This window comes from Vipera berus (genome assembly GCF_964194415.1).
Source record: "Vipera berus genome assembly, chromosome: 2".
In the NCBI taxonomy this organism is placed as follows: domain Eukaryota; kingdom Metazoa; phylum Chordata; class Lepidosauria; order Squamata; family Viperidae; genus Vipera; species Vipera berus.
Window position 1 is genome coordinate 11,784,493 of NC_138203.1, and position 17,950 is coordinate 11,802,442.

The following is a 17,950-nucleotide window of genomic DNA, read 5'->3' on the forward strand; positions in this document are numbered from 1 at the left end:
CTCCACTGTTCACCAGCAAAAAGTCCTTACGTTTATTTTCTAGTTTTCTGTTTCATCTCTTTATTTTATTTGCCTTTAAATTTAGATTCTCTGATTTCCCAACCCTCAATTATCTAAATATCCCCTGCGTTGTAACATCTTAGTAAGTGTGGTGATCTAGATACTATTTCACATAGAACATTTCTTTGACAACCACCCGCCATGAAAAGTGCAACATCAAGAAAACATTCGAGTTAATGGAAACAAGTCTTTATTAAGTAACTTTTTAATATCAGAAAAATAAAACTCTTATAATTCTCTTTACAGCAAATATATAATATCAGTGCTTTGGCCATCATAAGTTAAAGGCCCTTTATCATAAAATATATGCTTTTTTTAAACTTTACTCAAATTGAATTTATAATCCTTATGACCTTTCTACATATACATAACAAAAAGAGTGTAGTAAAATTAGCAAATACTAAACCATACCGAGATTTTTTTCATTCTGAAGTCTGTGGTTTATAGAAACAGTACACGCATCTAATGTCGAATCCTTGGCTTATTAGCTGCAGTGTACAATGCAACAATATACAAAATACATGCTTGGTAAATGAGATTGTTCATATCTACAAGACTCAGCTAAAGATTAAGAATTCAATACTGACATTTAACTATCCTACAAGCTATTAGCGTTAAAGTTATGCATCTCATAATGTAATAATAATAATAATATTATATGCCATCAAGGCAACTTTTATACTGAAAAAAAAATCATAAAATAAAAACCGTTATCTGTAAACTTTTTTTTATACGAAATGTAACTCTTTCAAGTGGAAATAAAAAATAAAGTTTTCTGTATATTCACTAGTTCAATACACATAGAATTTGCTATTCTGAGAAAAATTATTTCATCTTGGGAAGATATTGCTCAAAAAAAGAGAGTAAGAGGAAGGACAGGTAGAAGTTTGTAAAAGGAGAAAGAGAGAGAGAGAGAAGAAGAAAAATGAAATCCATCAGAACCTCTGAGTGTTCTTTTAAAAACGCCAGCACAGATTTGAGAAAATTCTGACGATGAAGGACTGTAAGGAGAAACATCCACAGGCTGAAAGGCATATTAAAGAAATCAGTAGAGAAGTTCATTTTTTTTTCCTTGAGAGGGAAGTGTAGTTTTGAAATGAAATAAACCGTTTTGCTGGGTCTCAGTCATTACCGAATGATAAAAAAATGTGGATGTTACTCCTTTCGCCCTCCCTTCCCTCCAATATGACTAAAAATAAAAAGACAAGTTTCACATAATGTGCAAGTGTGGTTGAAACATAAAAATGATTCACATTTTTTTATACTCTTGATATTCGCTAAAATAGTTAATTTAAGAACATCTTGATCGCACAAGCCAATGGAATGTCAGCATCCTCATTCTAGACGTAAGGGATGCAAACCCCTCCCACCACGGGTCTGCAAGAAGCAGATATGGGTGGGGAAGGGGATCCACACAGAAACGTCATAGCATGACAATTCACATCATGAACTGCATCTTGCATTGTGTGATGAACACCGAGGGCACAAAGGGACGCACGCCTTCCTTTCAATGGAAGGTAGTAGCAATTCACATGTAGAGAGCATTATCTAAGATGCCCTCTGCCAATAAATAAGCAAACTGCCACAGCTGGGGGCCCCTCTGTGTCCGGGGTTGGACCTCCCATGTCCCTTGGCAATGATTTGAAACAAAGAAGGCTTTTCCAGGCTTCAGCAATGGAAGACCCACGCGTTCCTGATTCACTTAAAGATGCCTCAAATTACCTTACTGGATGAGGAGAGGCTTCATTCATCCCCGTTTGCCCCTTCGGTCCTCCACGAGCCATGATCTCGTTAATAAAAGCCTCTCACTTGGCTACTCGCTTGAATGGCAGGAAACCAACTGATGCACGGTAAAATTATTTGCAACGTTAGTTAAATGAAGCCTGTTATTGTTGTAAAGAGGGAAAAAAACAAAGCATCCCCAAACCTGCTCTGAAAAAACTGGCAGTGTAAAGAAGGCAGCACTGGAAGAATTTTGAAACATTCATGATCCTTTGCACCATTTCCCACCCCCCAGCCCATAATAGTTTCTAAGCTCAGGGGCTACGTGAGACTTCGCTTTCACCGCCATTATTAGAAATACTTTGTCAAGATCTGGACAGAGTGCGAATGCTCATTGTATGCTCCTGCTCCAAAAACAGATCTTAAGTCCCTAAGACTTCCCAACAACCTCACGGCTTCCTTCCAGGACTTTGCTAGAGGTACCACAGCTGCAACCAAAATGGAGAAAGACTGGCTTAGGCCTATAAGGTTAACTGAACAAGCCTTGGTTTGTTTTTTTGAAAAGAGTACATGCTTTTCAAACAATTTGTTAGCCTAATCTCAAGAAAGCCCAATAACAGTCTGAGTTCATTATAAGTTTACTTAGGGGGTACCATTACATCCAAGCCATTAAGAGTTTAAAAAGTCCATATATAATATCTCTATATATTTAAGAGTGAATTTGAATCGCCTGAGTAACAGCTGTCTGGCAAACTGGACACGAGGGTGCTTCTTTTTCACAGATCTTGTTGGCACACTCCATGCAGAAAAGGTTGTGGCCACATGGAACCAGGGCAGCGATTACTTCGTTCTCAAAACAGATCACGCAGTCATGCTTCCGTCTTAACTCCGGAGGGGAACTAGATGTGGAACCACCGTTGGAAGAAGAGTAGCTGTTGGTACCATTGGAAAAGGCAGGGATATAGATGGGAAGGCCAACCTGGTTGACTGTGCTGGGAGGGTCGCTTCTCACTCTCCGGGCTAGGGGATGTTCCAAGGTCTCGGGAAACGTCGGTGACAAGCGAGGTGTGGATGGCTGACTCCCTTTCCGTGGAGATTTCACATTATTAGCAGGTTCGCTACCAAAACTGGAGAGTGGGTTGACGGGTTCGAAAGGGGTCCAGATGGTCTGAGAAGGTGTTGGCAAGGAATCGTAGGCAGGAGAGTCGACAGTGAGATCCTCGGCCCCCACGGAAGGTAAGGTCTCTCCAAACCAAAAGTTGCCAGTGCTGAATGGACTGGTCGGGCTGAAGTCAGCCAACCTATTGCTTCCAAAATAGGAGTCGGTGGAACCACTTCCTAGAGAACTGGAGCTGTCGTTTCTGTAATTAGAAATCATCCGGGTGCGACTGGGAGGTGGGACTGGGTTGGAAGTAAGCCAGGCAGATCCAAGGTTTCCTCCTTCAAAACTTACATCTGTACCGTTGTAATGGAAATCGTTTTCTTCGTTGAGCTCAATGTAGTTTCCAGTGCGCATGGCAATGTGCATTTCTATCTCTTCCCGGGCCCGATCTACGTTTTCAGGCATGCCGGTTACCTCAAAAACTGGCTCTTTGTCTCTACTGGGAGTAACTATGTAGGTATGGGTTTGCTGCTGAATTCTTTTGATCGTAGCGCCTTTGGGGCCAACCACCAGCCCAACGACACGGTAAGGCACCCTGACCTGGACTGTAGTCTGGCCTGGCAGGTTGGGGTTACAAGGCAGCCCTCCCAGAGCGGGGCCATTTTTGTTGCGTGAAGCTCTTATCATGGAGAAGTGCTCAGCAGCAGAAAGGATTTCCCTTTTGGCCATGGCGACGTCTTCTTTGCGTCCAGTGACCACAAAAACGGGCTCTTCTCCACGGACAGGGGTCTTGATGTACGTATTTGTTTTGGCTCTCAGGGCTTTTATTTTGCAACCTGAAGCAAGCATACAGAAACAAAAACATACAGTTTAATAGATTTAATTTTTTTTAAAAAAATACTCAGCCTTTAAGTTACAGGCATTCTTCAACTTAGCAACTTTTCAATGTTACAATAGACCAGGGGTGGGGAATGATGGCCCTTATGACTGGTGGACTTCAACTGCCAGAATTCCTGAGCCAGCCAAACTGACTCAGGAATTCTGGGAGTTGAAGTCCACAAGTCATAAACGGGCCATTGTACCCCACCTCTGCAACAGACCTCCCCAAAAGGTAATGTCCCACTTCTGAAGTACCAATGGCTGCCCCTCCCTGTGGTCACGTGACTGTATTTTGGGTGCTTGGGAACCAGCCCACATTTATGGCTATTTGCAGCATCCTGTGGTCGCATGACCACAATTTATGATGTTTTTACTGAAAACTGGCATTTTACTTCCAGTTTTGGGTAAAAAATGCCCCATAGTGAACAATGAAATTATTTAACGAACAGTGTTCACTTTATGACTGCATTTGCTTAATGACCACTGGGAAAAAAAAGATGGCAAAATTGAGTCCAGTATGTGGTGACTCACTTTATCACCGTCACAACTTAGAACCATAATGGGCAGGCTCCAAGACTGCCTGTACTTTTACAGCCACTATGATCCACAATACGTTCAAGCTAAATCCCACAGAAGTCCTTTCCTTGTCAAGTCAAGTAACTTCATAGAGACCAGCACCCTATTTTGGGAAAAATGGATGCTTCTGGGAATAAATATCACACGAGGCTTGCAAATTAATTAGCTGAAGGTATCTTACTCACTCACTTGTGGTTTATACAAATAAAACGGAGATCCAGCTTTTGAAAAACCTGTCAGGTGGGCTAATTAAAAATAATTCTTCACAAGCAAATGACCACATAGTAGCCATTTTACTGTTATTTCCTGAATTTCTTCTATCTTTATAATACCCTTCTCTCTATGAAGCATTACTTTTAATCACTGCATATTAATAATAATTTGACTACATTAAAATTAATGAGCAAATTAATTAAACAATTATAGCATTCTTTATTGGCCAAGTGTGGTACTACATTAAGAAAAACCCGAAACCTTTTCTGAAAGAAATCAATCAAGGAAAGCTCTTAAGAACAAAAAGGTAAGGCAGAATGAAGCATGAAGCCCGATGTATTAACTGGAAGAACAAACAAATGCATGGGGAACACCTGAACGATATGGAAGGAAAAATTGTTAAAAAAAACCTCTACATGAAGATGGTTGTTAAAGAACAAGAATAAGCTTTGCTGATTAACTGCATTAAAGTAAAGATTTAACATGAATCAAAAACAGCAAATGTTGCTTTTGTAGTAAAAAGGATGAAACAAATGACCATTTGATCAGTGGCTGCAACAAAATTTCACATACTGACTCTAAGAAACAGCATGACCGAGCTAAAATTATTCGTTGGATACTTTTGCTAAGGTTTGGATTAGAATGTAGCAAGAACACGGGACCCTCAAGTTGAAGAAGGCTTGGGAAAATGAGTGGGTTAAGATCTTATGGGATTTTAAGATCCAGACAGACAGGCATCTTGTACATAATGTGCCTGTTACAACACTTATTCCAAAGAAGAATGTCACTGATGATGCTCTACCAGGTGATGCCAGGATTGAGGAAAAACAATTGGAAAAAAATGATAAAATATTGGAACTTAAAGTTCGAAGTTGAATGCTTATAGAAAAAGAAATCTGTTGTTATACCAATTGTCATTGGAACCCCTGGAGTGATAACTAAAGGACTTCCTTGATATTGGAAATATTGAATTTATCAGACTTGAACACTCTTAACTTTACAAAAATCTCTCCCTGATTGGAACTGCCTATCATCTTAGATGCTATTTTAGTAATTCTTAATCCTTGGTTAGGACTAGGTTTCCACCAGGCGTAGAGTACCCACGCATATTAATTTTAATAATAATTTATTAAGCTTTTATGCTGCCCAATTTAACAACTCCGGATGGCTCACAGCAATCAAAGGAATCATGACGAAATATAAAAATAAAGAAAAAAGGTGACATATTGCTACTGAAATATTTCTTATAATTTTAATACAATTTGTTTTGCCATTAAAAAGCTATTTTTAATAAAACAAATACTAGTACACAGGTTATTCATTCAAGGACACTTCTTTTTAACATCAAGAAAGCCATTTAGATGGAGGCTGAAACAATCTCTAAATATGCTAAAAAGCTGAAGAAGCTTTAAAACTACAGGGAAATTTTATTTATAGTTTTCCTGTTTTTATTACTTTTATAAATAACTCAAGGTGACAAACATTTTATTTTTCACATTTCTGAACCATCTATCTTTAGGAGGTGCACAATAAAAAGTTAAAACATAAAACAGTATACATAAAAGTTGAAAAATTAAGAGGAGGCAAGTGTGAGTAAACACTATTAACATTAGTTAAAAAGTCAAGAAAGGGCTTCCAGGAAATTAATATACCTGATTCTCCCTCTTCCTCCTATTTTTCCCATAACAACAATCCTGTGAGGTATATTGAGCTGAGAAAGTGTGACTGGCCTAAGTTACCCAGCTGCATTTCATGCCTAAGGCAGGACTAGAACTCATGGTCTCGCGTTTTCTAGCCTGATACCAGTTTTTAGTTGATTAAAGGCAGTTATGATTCAGATTATTTAACATTTGTAATATTATTTTCAGAGAGGTATGGATTGTTTTTTTAAAAAGTCACAATAATCAAGCATTGAAAACCCTTTCTGAAATTTGTTTAGAATTAGAAAACGGAAACCTCAGTAAGATTTCTAAAGGTTTAATCTTGCAGTATATAAAAAGCCATGCAAGACTGCATTGTTATGTACATGAAGTTCAAAAGAGGAAGCATTTTTGGATAAAACGCTTTTAACTAATTTCTTCAAATCAAGTAAGTTTGTCAATTGCACATTCTTTCAAAGCAATTATTAAAACACAGAGTACTGACCAATTAAACAAATACAGATTACAGGAGATTAATTAATAAAATATAAAAGCAAAAGCAATAATTGTTTAAAAGTTGAAATAAAACTAGGTGATAGCTGAAGAGAACAGAAAAGGAGCTACTTGCACTGTTGACTTTTGGGAAGGTAGGTTATTAGGAAAATGAACTTAAATTTGCTTCTTAGCGCTATTAAATATTGGGACAATTTCCAACTGAGATTCTGCATGCTCTTTCACACAAGACTTTGTGTTAAGGTAAAGATTTAACTCTTATGCAGGAAGTGTTCCTTCCAAACAAACTCCAATCTGAGGAAATGTTGGAAAATGAAATTCGGAACATCAGTCTGGGAGCTGGGCTTCATCAATGATAGCCTTAGTGACCAAGAATGAGCCACACCATCTTAAGCCTCTCCTAGGAGTTCCTTATTCATGGTCCATCTGACTGACGTACATATTCAACCTACCCTTGCCAAAACCAAGTGCTCCTGTTCACTTTTACCCCCTGGCCCAATCATTAAAAAAAGAAGTTGAAATGCCTTATTATATAATGACCGGAAAGAAGAAACACCTTCTGCCTGATTGATGCATAAGCCAATAATGTTATTTGCAAGATTAGTTCTCAGCATTGCATTAACCAGGAGGAAAAAAAAAATCCTCAGAAATGAAGGCGAATTTATGTGTCCTAGGATAATGTTGCAGGACCCAATCTGGGTCGGTCACCGGGACCAGACGTGTAGTCTTCCAGGTTTTCCGACTTGTGCTGGAGCCCGTCCTCGAGGAACGTCTCTCTAGCTGAGAGGCTAGCAGTGTGTTAATCAGTGACCTAATAGCCAGCCAGCCTCAATCAACATCTAAAGAGCAACACAGATCAAGCACCGTATAAATACCACACACAATAGCCCAGAAAAACACACACTCTGCTAGAGAGAAGTTCCATGAGGGTGGGCTCCAGCATGAATCCGAAAGAAGATTAAACCTTTGGTCCCGGTGACTGAACCCAGACTGGATCCTGCAATTATTTCCTATTTGAAAACACAAATATTTTGCCATCGAAATCCAGTTCAGTTTTTCAAATCTCTGAAGATTTCATATGGAAAAGGAAAGGGGAAAAAAACCAGCTAGCGTAGTAGCTGTTACACCCACTTTGTGTAGTAATATAAGTAAACACTTCTACAGTAAATACTGTGATAACACAGTATCATAGGAGGAGGAATGAGGTGGGAGATGGGGATTTGTCTGACTTTTGCTAGCCTCCTTTTGCAGGTAATGGAGATGTGGCACTGCTACAATAGAGAAAAAAAGTTTCCCCACTTCTTTTTTATTCTTTCTTTCCAACATCGCTGCTTCTCTGCCAAGATCTATTGACTTGAGGCAATAGCAAAAGTAGGCTGCTGTAAACCTTCCTGTAAATTGCTGGAGCAAGACAATTAACTATTAAATGCACTTTCTAATTCAGTATTTTGATTGAGAAACACAAATACACATAGCCACACAAATTCATACTGAGAGATAGTTCATTTTTTGTATCTTTTTAGGAGAAAGCATCATTTACATCAGGGGTGTCAAACTGCCAGCCAGCGGGCCGGATGCCTCATGCCGAAACCGCACCCACCCTGTTGCCGGCAATGGGAAAAAAAGTCATGATACATCGCGACACGTCACGTGACGTTGCGAATTTGACACCCCTGATTTACATCCTAGTCAGCAGAAATTTTTGTCTACACATTAAGCTCCTATCTGAAAAGCAGCATGGTAGCCTAGTGGTAGCTTATGTCCCACTTGGAAGGTTGATAACTCAATCCTAGGTAGCGTCAGATGTTTCTCTCCTAAGGAGCAAAGAAAAAAATATCTGCTGTGAACTCAATGTAGGCATCAGGAAGGGCATCCAGCCAGTAAATGCTTAGCTCCATCCAAATGTCCTGAGTCTATTCTGAGCAGGGACTATCCTGTTTGGCTTTTTACAAGAAGGCATGTGGGTGTTCTAAGCATCATGTCAGAAAAAATGCAGGCCTCACATTTACTATTAACCAACAAAACAAGACCCCTAAAAATGCTCTCTTTTAAAAGGCAATGCTGGAAGAAAAGCTGATTTTACAGACTCCAAGGTCAACCCCTCTGTTATCAGGAAAGAAAGTGATCTGTCAAAAAAGCCAGTTTCCAACACCAACTTTCTTCTATGTCACCAATCAATAGTAACTGAGTTTATTTGTAAAAAGAAAATACTGTGAAATACAGACACACACTACAGTAAAGGCAGTCAACTCTCTGCCCTCAGCAACCTTTTTGCACTATTTCACTGGATGACCTTCGGAGGTCTTTCTGTTCTCATTTCTTGTTCCTATTAAGCACTTCGTAATATGCTGCATCATGATATGCCATCTAACCGTTTAAATGTTATGAATAATGCCATAGATGATTTACGCTGTTTCTCACACAATATTAAAATGAGGAATTAGAAGGGAAACTTCATCTCCCACGCAATATTCGGACTTATGAGAGCTTGCCATATCCAGCGCTTGCAGTGAGATGTCAGGGAGAACGGAAAGTTTTGCCACAACTGGCAAAAATTGCACATTGTCAGTTAAACATGAAGCCTTTCCTCTGAATAAAACCATGAAACCATTAAAGTTCAAGGCTGCTGGTAAGAACATCCATAGTTCCAAATGATTTACTCTTCAAATATTTACACATACACACTCCTAACTCTTTTCTTCAGCCACAGAATTGGTCTTTTCGGCCAAATAAGGGGTTGCCAAATTTTGTAGTGGTGTTGACTCCCAAAAATAATGAGCTTGTTTGTCCATCTCCCTCCTGAACAAAACTGCCGGATAACATGGACAGAATTTCTGCTGTGAGAACTTGCTCCTGAAGGAATCTCCTTCGATGGCCTTTGCTCCTAGGACCATGTTGCAGCAGACCCAACCTCTTCTTGAACTTGACCCAAGGCAACCTGGCTTCCATCAAAGTGCTTTTGCCGAACCTCACTTTCCCCCTCTTCCAGGAAAAGCGGGGAGAGCTCCAGACGCTCCATGCATGATGGCCTCCTGTTAGGAAGCACTGTCCTCCAGAAAAGTAGAAGAAAAGGTGCTATGCTTGAGCTGCCTCAAGTGGATGCACTACTTTGGTGCAAAGGCAAAGCATGTCTTCCCCAAATGATAAATTTCACGCAAATGAGGAAACAGAAATATATGGTTTAGCTAGTAGCAGTTGCCTTATCATTAACTGTGGTGCTCTGAACGGTCATATATGAGTTTGTATAGGTGAGTTGATGTGAAACCAGAAACTTTCTAGTATATGGCCAGATTTTTTTAGTGGGAAGCATGACTCATCTTGGTCCTAATTGTGTCTCCCACTTTTGTGTTCAATTCTGTATGATCAATGCAGCACTTCTAGGGTTTGGCATGAGTGCATATATAAGGACCAAACTTATAGATTGGCTTGCTGACATAGGAGCCTTGGTGGAGCAGTGGGCTAATGCCTCCTTAAGTAACACCAGCTGCCTGCAATTAGTGCAGGTTCGCATCCCACTCAGCCTTCCACCCTTCCGAGGTAGGTAAAATGAGGACCCAGATTGTTGGGGGCAATAAGCTGACTTTGTAATAATGCCGCTTGGGGGGGGGGCGAAAGCCCTAATAAGCAGGCATATACATAGAATAAAGGCTATTGCTAAGCACATTGGTTTGTGCTTAAATTGTAAGCCGCCCTGAGTCTTCGGAGAAGGGCGGGATATAAATGGGATTAAAATAAAAATAAAATAAATAAAGAAATGACACCTTCAGTCTGAGTATTTTATAGAGAAGGCATGAGTTTGAAAAGGTCACAAAATAGAGAGAGCATAGTAACAGCAATAGCATTTAGACTTATATACCACTTCATAGTGCTTTATAGCACTCTCTAGGTGGTTTACATTGTCAGCATACTGTCTCCAACAATCCGGGTCCTCATTTTACCAACCTCAGGAGGACAAATCCTTCCCAATGAGAAGCGTGAGCTTAAGAAAGGGGGTGAGGGAAGATGAAAAGGTATTCATCTTGGCCTCCAAAGGGTAGCCAGGATTCATGGACACAATGTGCAAATGTGCACCTGATGACACTTCCTCTGAAGAGTAGAAATGGAAAAAAACTAGAGGCTCTGCTGTCCGTGCAAGGATAAATATGTCTCCCAGAGTGTCTTCATCTCAATTCAACTGCTATGGAAGATAGCAGTGATGTCTGGATTATAAGAATATTGGCATTATGTCTTGAAACAATGCATCAGACCCAACTACCACATCCAGAACATCCAGGTTGAAGGAAAGAAATGTATTTTGCTCCATCTTGCTTATTAGTTTAATAGACTATGGCAAAATTGTCCACAACCTTAAGATGTGTCCCATAGAAAGTTTTAAAATCTGCACTGCTCTGATTACATTAACTTAAGACCATTTACATGCATGCAGCCAATAGCTGCAAAAGAACTCAGTGAGTTTAGACTGAGCGATCTGTCCAATGAGCTCCCAGAGTCTTCAGGGCTTCTGTCATCACAGTGACCTATGGCAGCAATGGACTGAAGGAGCTGTCATAAGCCAAATTTGGGGTGAATGTCCACAACAGATGTAACTGAAGGGCAAAGTCAGACAATGTAATTCTGAGAGAAACAAATACTGGAAGCCGAATGGGACAATTTGCCATGGCCAACTGGCTGTGGGACAATTCAACAGATACAAAAGTTAAATTAATTTTGACGGAACCATGACCAGTAATAATAAAATAAAAGTCAATCCAGACAAAAACGTGGTCACTAATGATAAAATGTAACCGAATGGAATAACTGATACAGAGTTGAATTGACCCACAGCGAGTTGGCCATGGCGAGTTGTCCTAGACCCGGTTCCCCCAAACCACCAACATGGTGGCCAAATGAAAACCGCAAAATCTGGAACAACTTTGGTGAAAGTGCAGCCTGACCATGGATACTGACCATGAGGGCTGGAGGGTTGTCATCCGAAAGAAAAGATGTTGAGCAAATTGAACACAAGAGATGTTAGTTGACAGCATTAAAATAAAGACCCATTTGACATACTAAACTGAAGATGAGCAAAAGTTGCTTGAAGAACTCTTAGTTCAGATATGTCAAACACAAGGCCCGGGGCCCGGATACGGCCCGCGAAGTGGTTTCATGTGGCCCGCGAAGCCATCCTGGAAACAGTGAGGGAACGGCCCCCACTGCCTTGGCCCTGGCCCAGAGACCCTCCTTCCAACAGAGACCCTCAGATCTGTCCCACTCCTGCCCAGGCCTCCATAGGCACCCTTGATGCGAACAATGTAGAGCTGGCCACGTCCACTCAGTAGGCCATTCGCACTCTAGCCACGCCCACCCAGTAGGCCACGCCTACCCTGGCTATACCCACCCAGCCCCCTGAGGGCAACCGCAGTGCTGATGCGGCCCTCAATGAAATTGAGTTTGACACCCCTGTCTTAGCTGAATTAAGCTACAAGGAATTCAACATCTAAATAAAAGTGGATATTAATCAGAAAATACAAATATCAACTGATATCTATATAACCAACGTGAATTCTATTGTATTATATTGGGCATGATTATTTAATTCTTTTAACTTCTTTTAACTTTTGTATTTATATTTTGATATTTATTGCCCTGTACACCACCCTGAGTCCTTCGGGAGAAGGGCGGTATAAAAATTTAATAAATAAATAAATAAATAAATAAATAAATAAATAAATAAATAAATAAATAAATAAATAAATTCTGAGAAGCCTTGTAGAGGGCAATAGAGAAGTCAAGTAGTAGGATTCAATCAAGTAAACAAAATGCTTTTTAAAGCTCCTGATGATAGTTCTGTGCAAGCATACAATCTACAATGATGAATGTACATTCCATGACCCACTAAACTACAACTCCCAGCAGAACTGGCCAGCATGACTAATTAGGTTCCCTAATCCTCACATACAGCCTTTAAGCACTGGAACCAAAGAAGGAGGGAAGAAAATGAGCTTGAAGGCTGAACGTGGGCACAAACTACCTTGCCAGCCTAGTGATCTTCACCCCACCCTTTGCACACTATTCTGTTCTGCGTGATTTCTTCCTGGGTGCGATTTTTTTTTTCAAATCTGGCAAATGTAGGGATTTTGATTATCTCCATTTAAGCTTCAATCGTTCTAAGATACAAAATTACAATAGGATAGAAACTTTGAAAAACAGATTTTACTTTGAGTGCTATTCAGGTCTGGACCTATGAATAACTTTATAAAGAATATTTTTTTGTGAGGAGGATGGCTAGTGCCTTTTACCCAGACATCAATTAGGGCCCATTTACCACATCTGTTCTATCAATCATCCTTGGTCTCTATTCATTGCCACAAAAATGCCAAATACTTTGAAAGTTTCCATGTAGAAAGTGGAGTTATCCAAAACATGTACATGCAAATTTATTTATTTCAAACAATTTATTTTCTAGCAGATGTTATATTTCTGTATCATATTACACGATAGCCTAATTTGTATGAACAGTATGAAAAATACAGAGCAGGATCAACTGAACGTAGGCAGAAAGGATCAGCTTTCTGAACTTTGTTAATCTAAACAAAAGGAAATATTGCTTATTATACATACAGAAAGGTTTAACGCTATAAACAGAATGGAGGAGTGCACAATTAATTTCCTCAAAGTCACACTACGAACAATCTATTAATTGTAAGCAACTTCCTCTATGAAACTTTTCAAGATGAACACTGCTCCTGTATTCTATTCTATTCTGTTCTGTTCTATTCCACATGTTTGTGTGTATATATTTACAAAAGTGATACATGTTTGGACTGCTTACACTCAATAAGAAACATGCACTATAGCAGGGGTCTTCAAGCTTGACCCTTTTATGACTTGTGGACTTCAATTCCCAAAATTCCTCAGCCAGCATGCCTGGCTGAAGAATTCTGGGAGTTGAAGTCCATAAGTCATAAAAGGGCCAAGTTTGAAGACCCCTGCACTACGGGCTCAAACAAAAAGTAAAGGCAAGGGATGAATTGTCAGGAATGTTCTTACAAGTAGCAAAAAAGTATTTCTTTAATAATTGTATATTAATCTTACAATAACCAAAGTTTTCTGGGTAGAATACAAGGGGCAATAAAGACAAAAGAAATAATTGAGTACTCCAGTGATTGTATTTTATGGCATGCTATATTAGGATCTATGGTTACAAAAAAATAAAATAACTTACTTTTGTGTAATATCTTGAAGCAATTACATAGTTCATAGATGGTGAGGATAATGATGTTTTTTTGCTCTCCTCAGTGACCTCAATATCATACTGGCTATATACTTCTCTGGTACTAACCTGTGCACTATGCAATGCTTAAAAGACCAAGAGAATCAAGATGTGACTGTTCCTACATTATAACAGCAGCTTGGACAGCAGTGAAAAGGTTAAAAAAAAACACCCTGTAGTATGTGGGCAGATGAGTTATTAAAACCTTCTTTAAAAGAACTAATAGGGAACAAATAAACATGCCCTGAAAGTCAATCAAATTATTCTCTGCTTGCATAACAGCAGGAAAGACCAAATTGTTAAGCATGCTAATTACATACAAGCAAGCTAATATTTCCCTAAGTTATAAGCCTCCTTGTAAAATAAAAGAGAGAGATTAAAAGAGGGTGTGGAAGTCTATTTGATAAGCAAGATACAAGTTTATTTTCTTTCCTTTGGACAGTGGTAAGCAAGGTGCGATAGGGTCAACATTTTGGAAGTAATAATTGTTGCTGGCTAAGATTACTCATTGCAAGGAAACTCTAAATTTACTCCCTGACTCTCTCTATTCCTGATATTATCTTCCGGTCGTGACTCCTACCACCGGAAGAAGTTCTGGAACTGCATCAGAAATGTTGGTCCAGTTTAAATCCTAATGCTATCTGAATCTGAGCCAATAAAAGAGCATAATACTATAAAGACTAAAGGACGTATTCTACTACCTCACAAGGATATTACATTTGTTAATCATAACACAAAACGTGGTTTACATTCCACCTACTTTGGTAATTTGAAGTTATCCTTTAAAGTACTAGTTCAAGAATTGCCAACCTCTGTAGAAATATACTCCATTTCTTTTTCTTTTTTAAAAAAAATATATGCCAGAAGCCATGCTCTACAACATGGGTGTCAAACTCGTGATGTCACGTGACATGACGTATCATGACTTTTTTCCCATTGCCGGCAATGGGGTGGTCACTGTTTTGGCATGATGCATCTGGCCCATGGGCCGGCAATTTGACACCCCTGCTCTACATTTCCCAAAAACAAAAGACCTGGAAGAAGAAGGAAAATCTACACAATAATAGCTCCAAAAATATTGTTGTTGTTGTTAGTTGCGAAGTCGTGTCCGACTCATCGCGACCCTATGGACAGCCTTCCTCCAGGCTTTCCTGTCCTCTACCATCTTCTGGAGTCCATTTAAGCTCACGCCTACTGCTTCAGTAACTCCATCCAGCCACCTCATTCTCTGTCGTCCCCTTCTTCTATTGCCCTCAATCTTTCCCAGCATTAGGCTCTTCTCCAGTGAGTCCTTCCTTCTCATTAGGTGGCCAAAGTATTTGAGTTTCAACTTCAGGATCTGGCCTTCTAAAGAGCAGTCAGGGTTGATCTCCTCTAGGACTGACCGGTTTGATCGCCTTGCAGTCCAAGGGACTGGTGTATATTTTTGGAGCTATTATTGTGTAGATTTTTCCAGGTCTCATTTTTGGGAGATGTAGAGCATGGTTTCTGGCATTTTTTTAAAAAAAGAAACGGAGTATGTTTCTTATTAGCATTATTAGTATCTAATATCTTATTAGTCTAATAAGCCTTGGTGGAGCAGTGGGCTAATGCCTCAAGTAACACCAGCTGCCTGCAATTAGTGCAGGTTCGAGTCCCACCAGGCTCAAGGTTGACTCAGCCTTCCATCCTTCTGAGGTAGGTAAAATGAGGACCCAGATTGTTGGGGGCAATTAAGCTGACTTTGTAATAATGCCGCTTGGGGTGTGTGTGAAAGCCCTAATAAGCAGGCATATACATAGAATGAAGGCTACTGCTAAGCTTATAAGCCACCCTGAGTCTTCGGAGAAGGGCGGGATATAAATGGAATTAAAATAAAATAAAAAAATAAAAAATAATAATAATGATTTCTAGGCAGCTATCAAAGACATTATTTATAAGCATTAGACACTGTTTCTGAATTGGTCCATTTTTATTTTATTTTCTGCTGGATGTAAAACACTGTTTCCAAGCAGAAAACTAGATAGAGTAGAAACTCTCACCCTATCTGTATCAGTTAAGGCAGGGATCTTCAAACCTGGCCCTTTTATGATTTTGTGGACTTCAACTCCCAGAATTCCTCAGCCAGCATGCCTGGCTGAGGAATTCTGGGAGTTGAAGTCCACAAGTCATAAAAGGGCCAAGTTTGAAGACCCCTGAGTTAAGGACTGCTATATTTTACTTGAGACTTCTGTGGAATTAAGAAGCGCTGTATGTGAAGCAGTACCTCATTCATTTGCTACCAGTCTCCAGAGATGAATCACTTTTACATGTTACTCATGCCTTATAAAGCATCGTATCCATTATGCTGTTTGGGGGAATTTACATTTCCTGAAGAGGCCACAGTTAGACAAATGTGATCCAAAATACAATATGTGACGTAGCTGTGTGATATTTCTTACGCTTGCATAAAGGTGCTTAAAACAAATAGTATAATTGACTTGAACTTGGCAATACATATATAGTCCTCGACTTACGACCAGTCACTGAGCAACTGCTCAAAATTACAACAGACCCCTTCCCCCACCACCTTCAATTTTCTTGAAGGAAAATTGCATGGCTGGAACTACCTTTCCACCAGATTCAACCTGTGGTTGTCCGGCCTCAGTGCTTTAACATGAATGGATGAATGGAGAATATTTGTAGCTCAGGGTTGAAATGAGAAGTCCTTGGTGGTCTCTGAGCTAAGTTGAGTGTTACCTAGTTTGGTAATGAAATGTCTGCAAGAAAGCAACCAAGCTCAGAGAGCTCCAAGGATCTCTCACATATGAATGGTTATGGACCTTTATTTTCTCGTGGTGAACTAACTTTAAAAAGACATTGAGCATACCAGGGATTTGGGAAGGCTGTTGGGGATTAAATGGCATAGCAGCTGAGTCAGACTACAATCATGACATCCTTCTCTGCACATGCTCAAAGCCACGTTGAGCTTAATTAGTTCAAGCGTGTAGGAAACAGATTCCAGAGCTATGACCCACAGGAAAAGAGGTGAAGGAAATGTAAGACAACCGGCAGCAAAATGCTAAAGCAAACAAACATCTCTCATTCTGAAATCTAATGTATAATTTATTCTCTTGCCAATTGTCTTTTTCTAAGTTGATGCCTTTCAGTAAATATCAACAATCCTAAAGCGGATTTTTAAAAACCCATAGGCCTTGTGTATAATTCCCCCCCCTTTTAAAAAAATTTCAGACTAGAGTCTAAACACAGCAATTGCACCTACAAAATGAAGACTTGATGTTGTTATCCCATATGCAATGTTGCTCAGATAACATCAACACGTTTCCCAGATTCCAGGCTACAATATATAAAGAAGGTGTCGTGAAAGGGAATAACAAATGTTTAACATAAACATGTTTATTACCGTCTCAATCCTTGCTAAGGCAGCCAATCTTGAGGCCAACTAGCAAGGGAAGTCTTGTTTCCGGTATAAGAGAGGAAGTTATGTTTGGTGTCTGATGAAAGGCAAATTGGAGTTTAGCTTACAAACTAATTTTTGCCATCATCATCTCTACACAAGGCACACAACATCAAAGCAGCAGCAGCAGCTCCATATTACCATTATCCCTCTTGAACTGGAAAGTTCTTACATTTCCTAAATTCTCTATTATAATCCCACAGTCAAAGTGCTTGACCACTTTGGGATTACAGTTCTAGGGATTACAGTCTTGTAAAAACATGAATTTGAAGGACAGTGGTACTTCTGATGGGCATCGTACACTAATTTATTTATACTTCATATTTATAAACTACCCATCTCCCTCAAAGAGGGGACTGTTAACTGCTGCAGGTTAATACAGGTAGGTGGTCTTAGAGAATAAGCAATATCAGTGTCATCTATCGTGCCTCAGAAAGACATTTCAAGAAAAAGAGCTTGACCCAGCAACTGAACAGACACTTACAGAAATTTGGTTTAATGAGGTTATTATTCTGTTGTAATTTAACTTTCTGTTATCACTGTGTTTAAATGAACAG

The 17,950-nt window shown here is 39.5% G+C and overlaps 1 protein-coding gene across 1 annotated transcript in view; it reads right to left on the reverse strand.

Moving 5' to 3' along the window:
* Positions 1-233: 233 nt before the first annotated feature.
* The window catches only part of MEX3C (mex-3 RNA binding family member C), a 39,781-nt gene continuing 22,064 nt past the window's right edge, over positions 234-17,950 (reverse strand). The window contains exon 2 of the mRNA XM_081316491.1: positions 234-3,720. Coding sequence (XP_081172617.1) covers positions 2,492-3,720 — 1,229 coding nt within the window. The 3' untranslated portion in view covers positions 234-2,491. The remainder of the gene's footprint in view (positions 3,721-17,950) is intronic.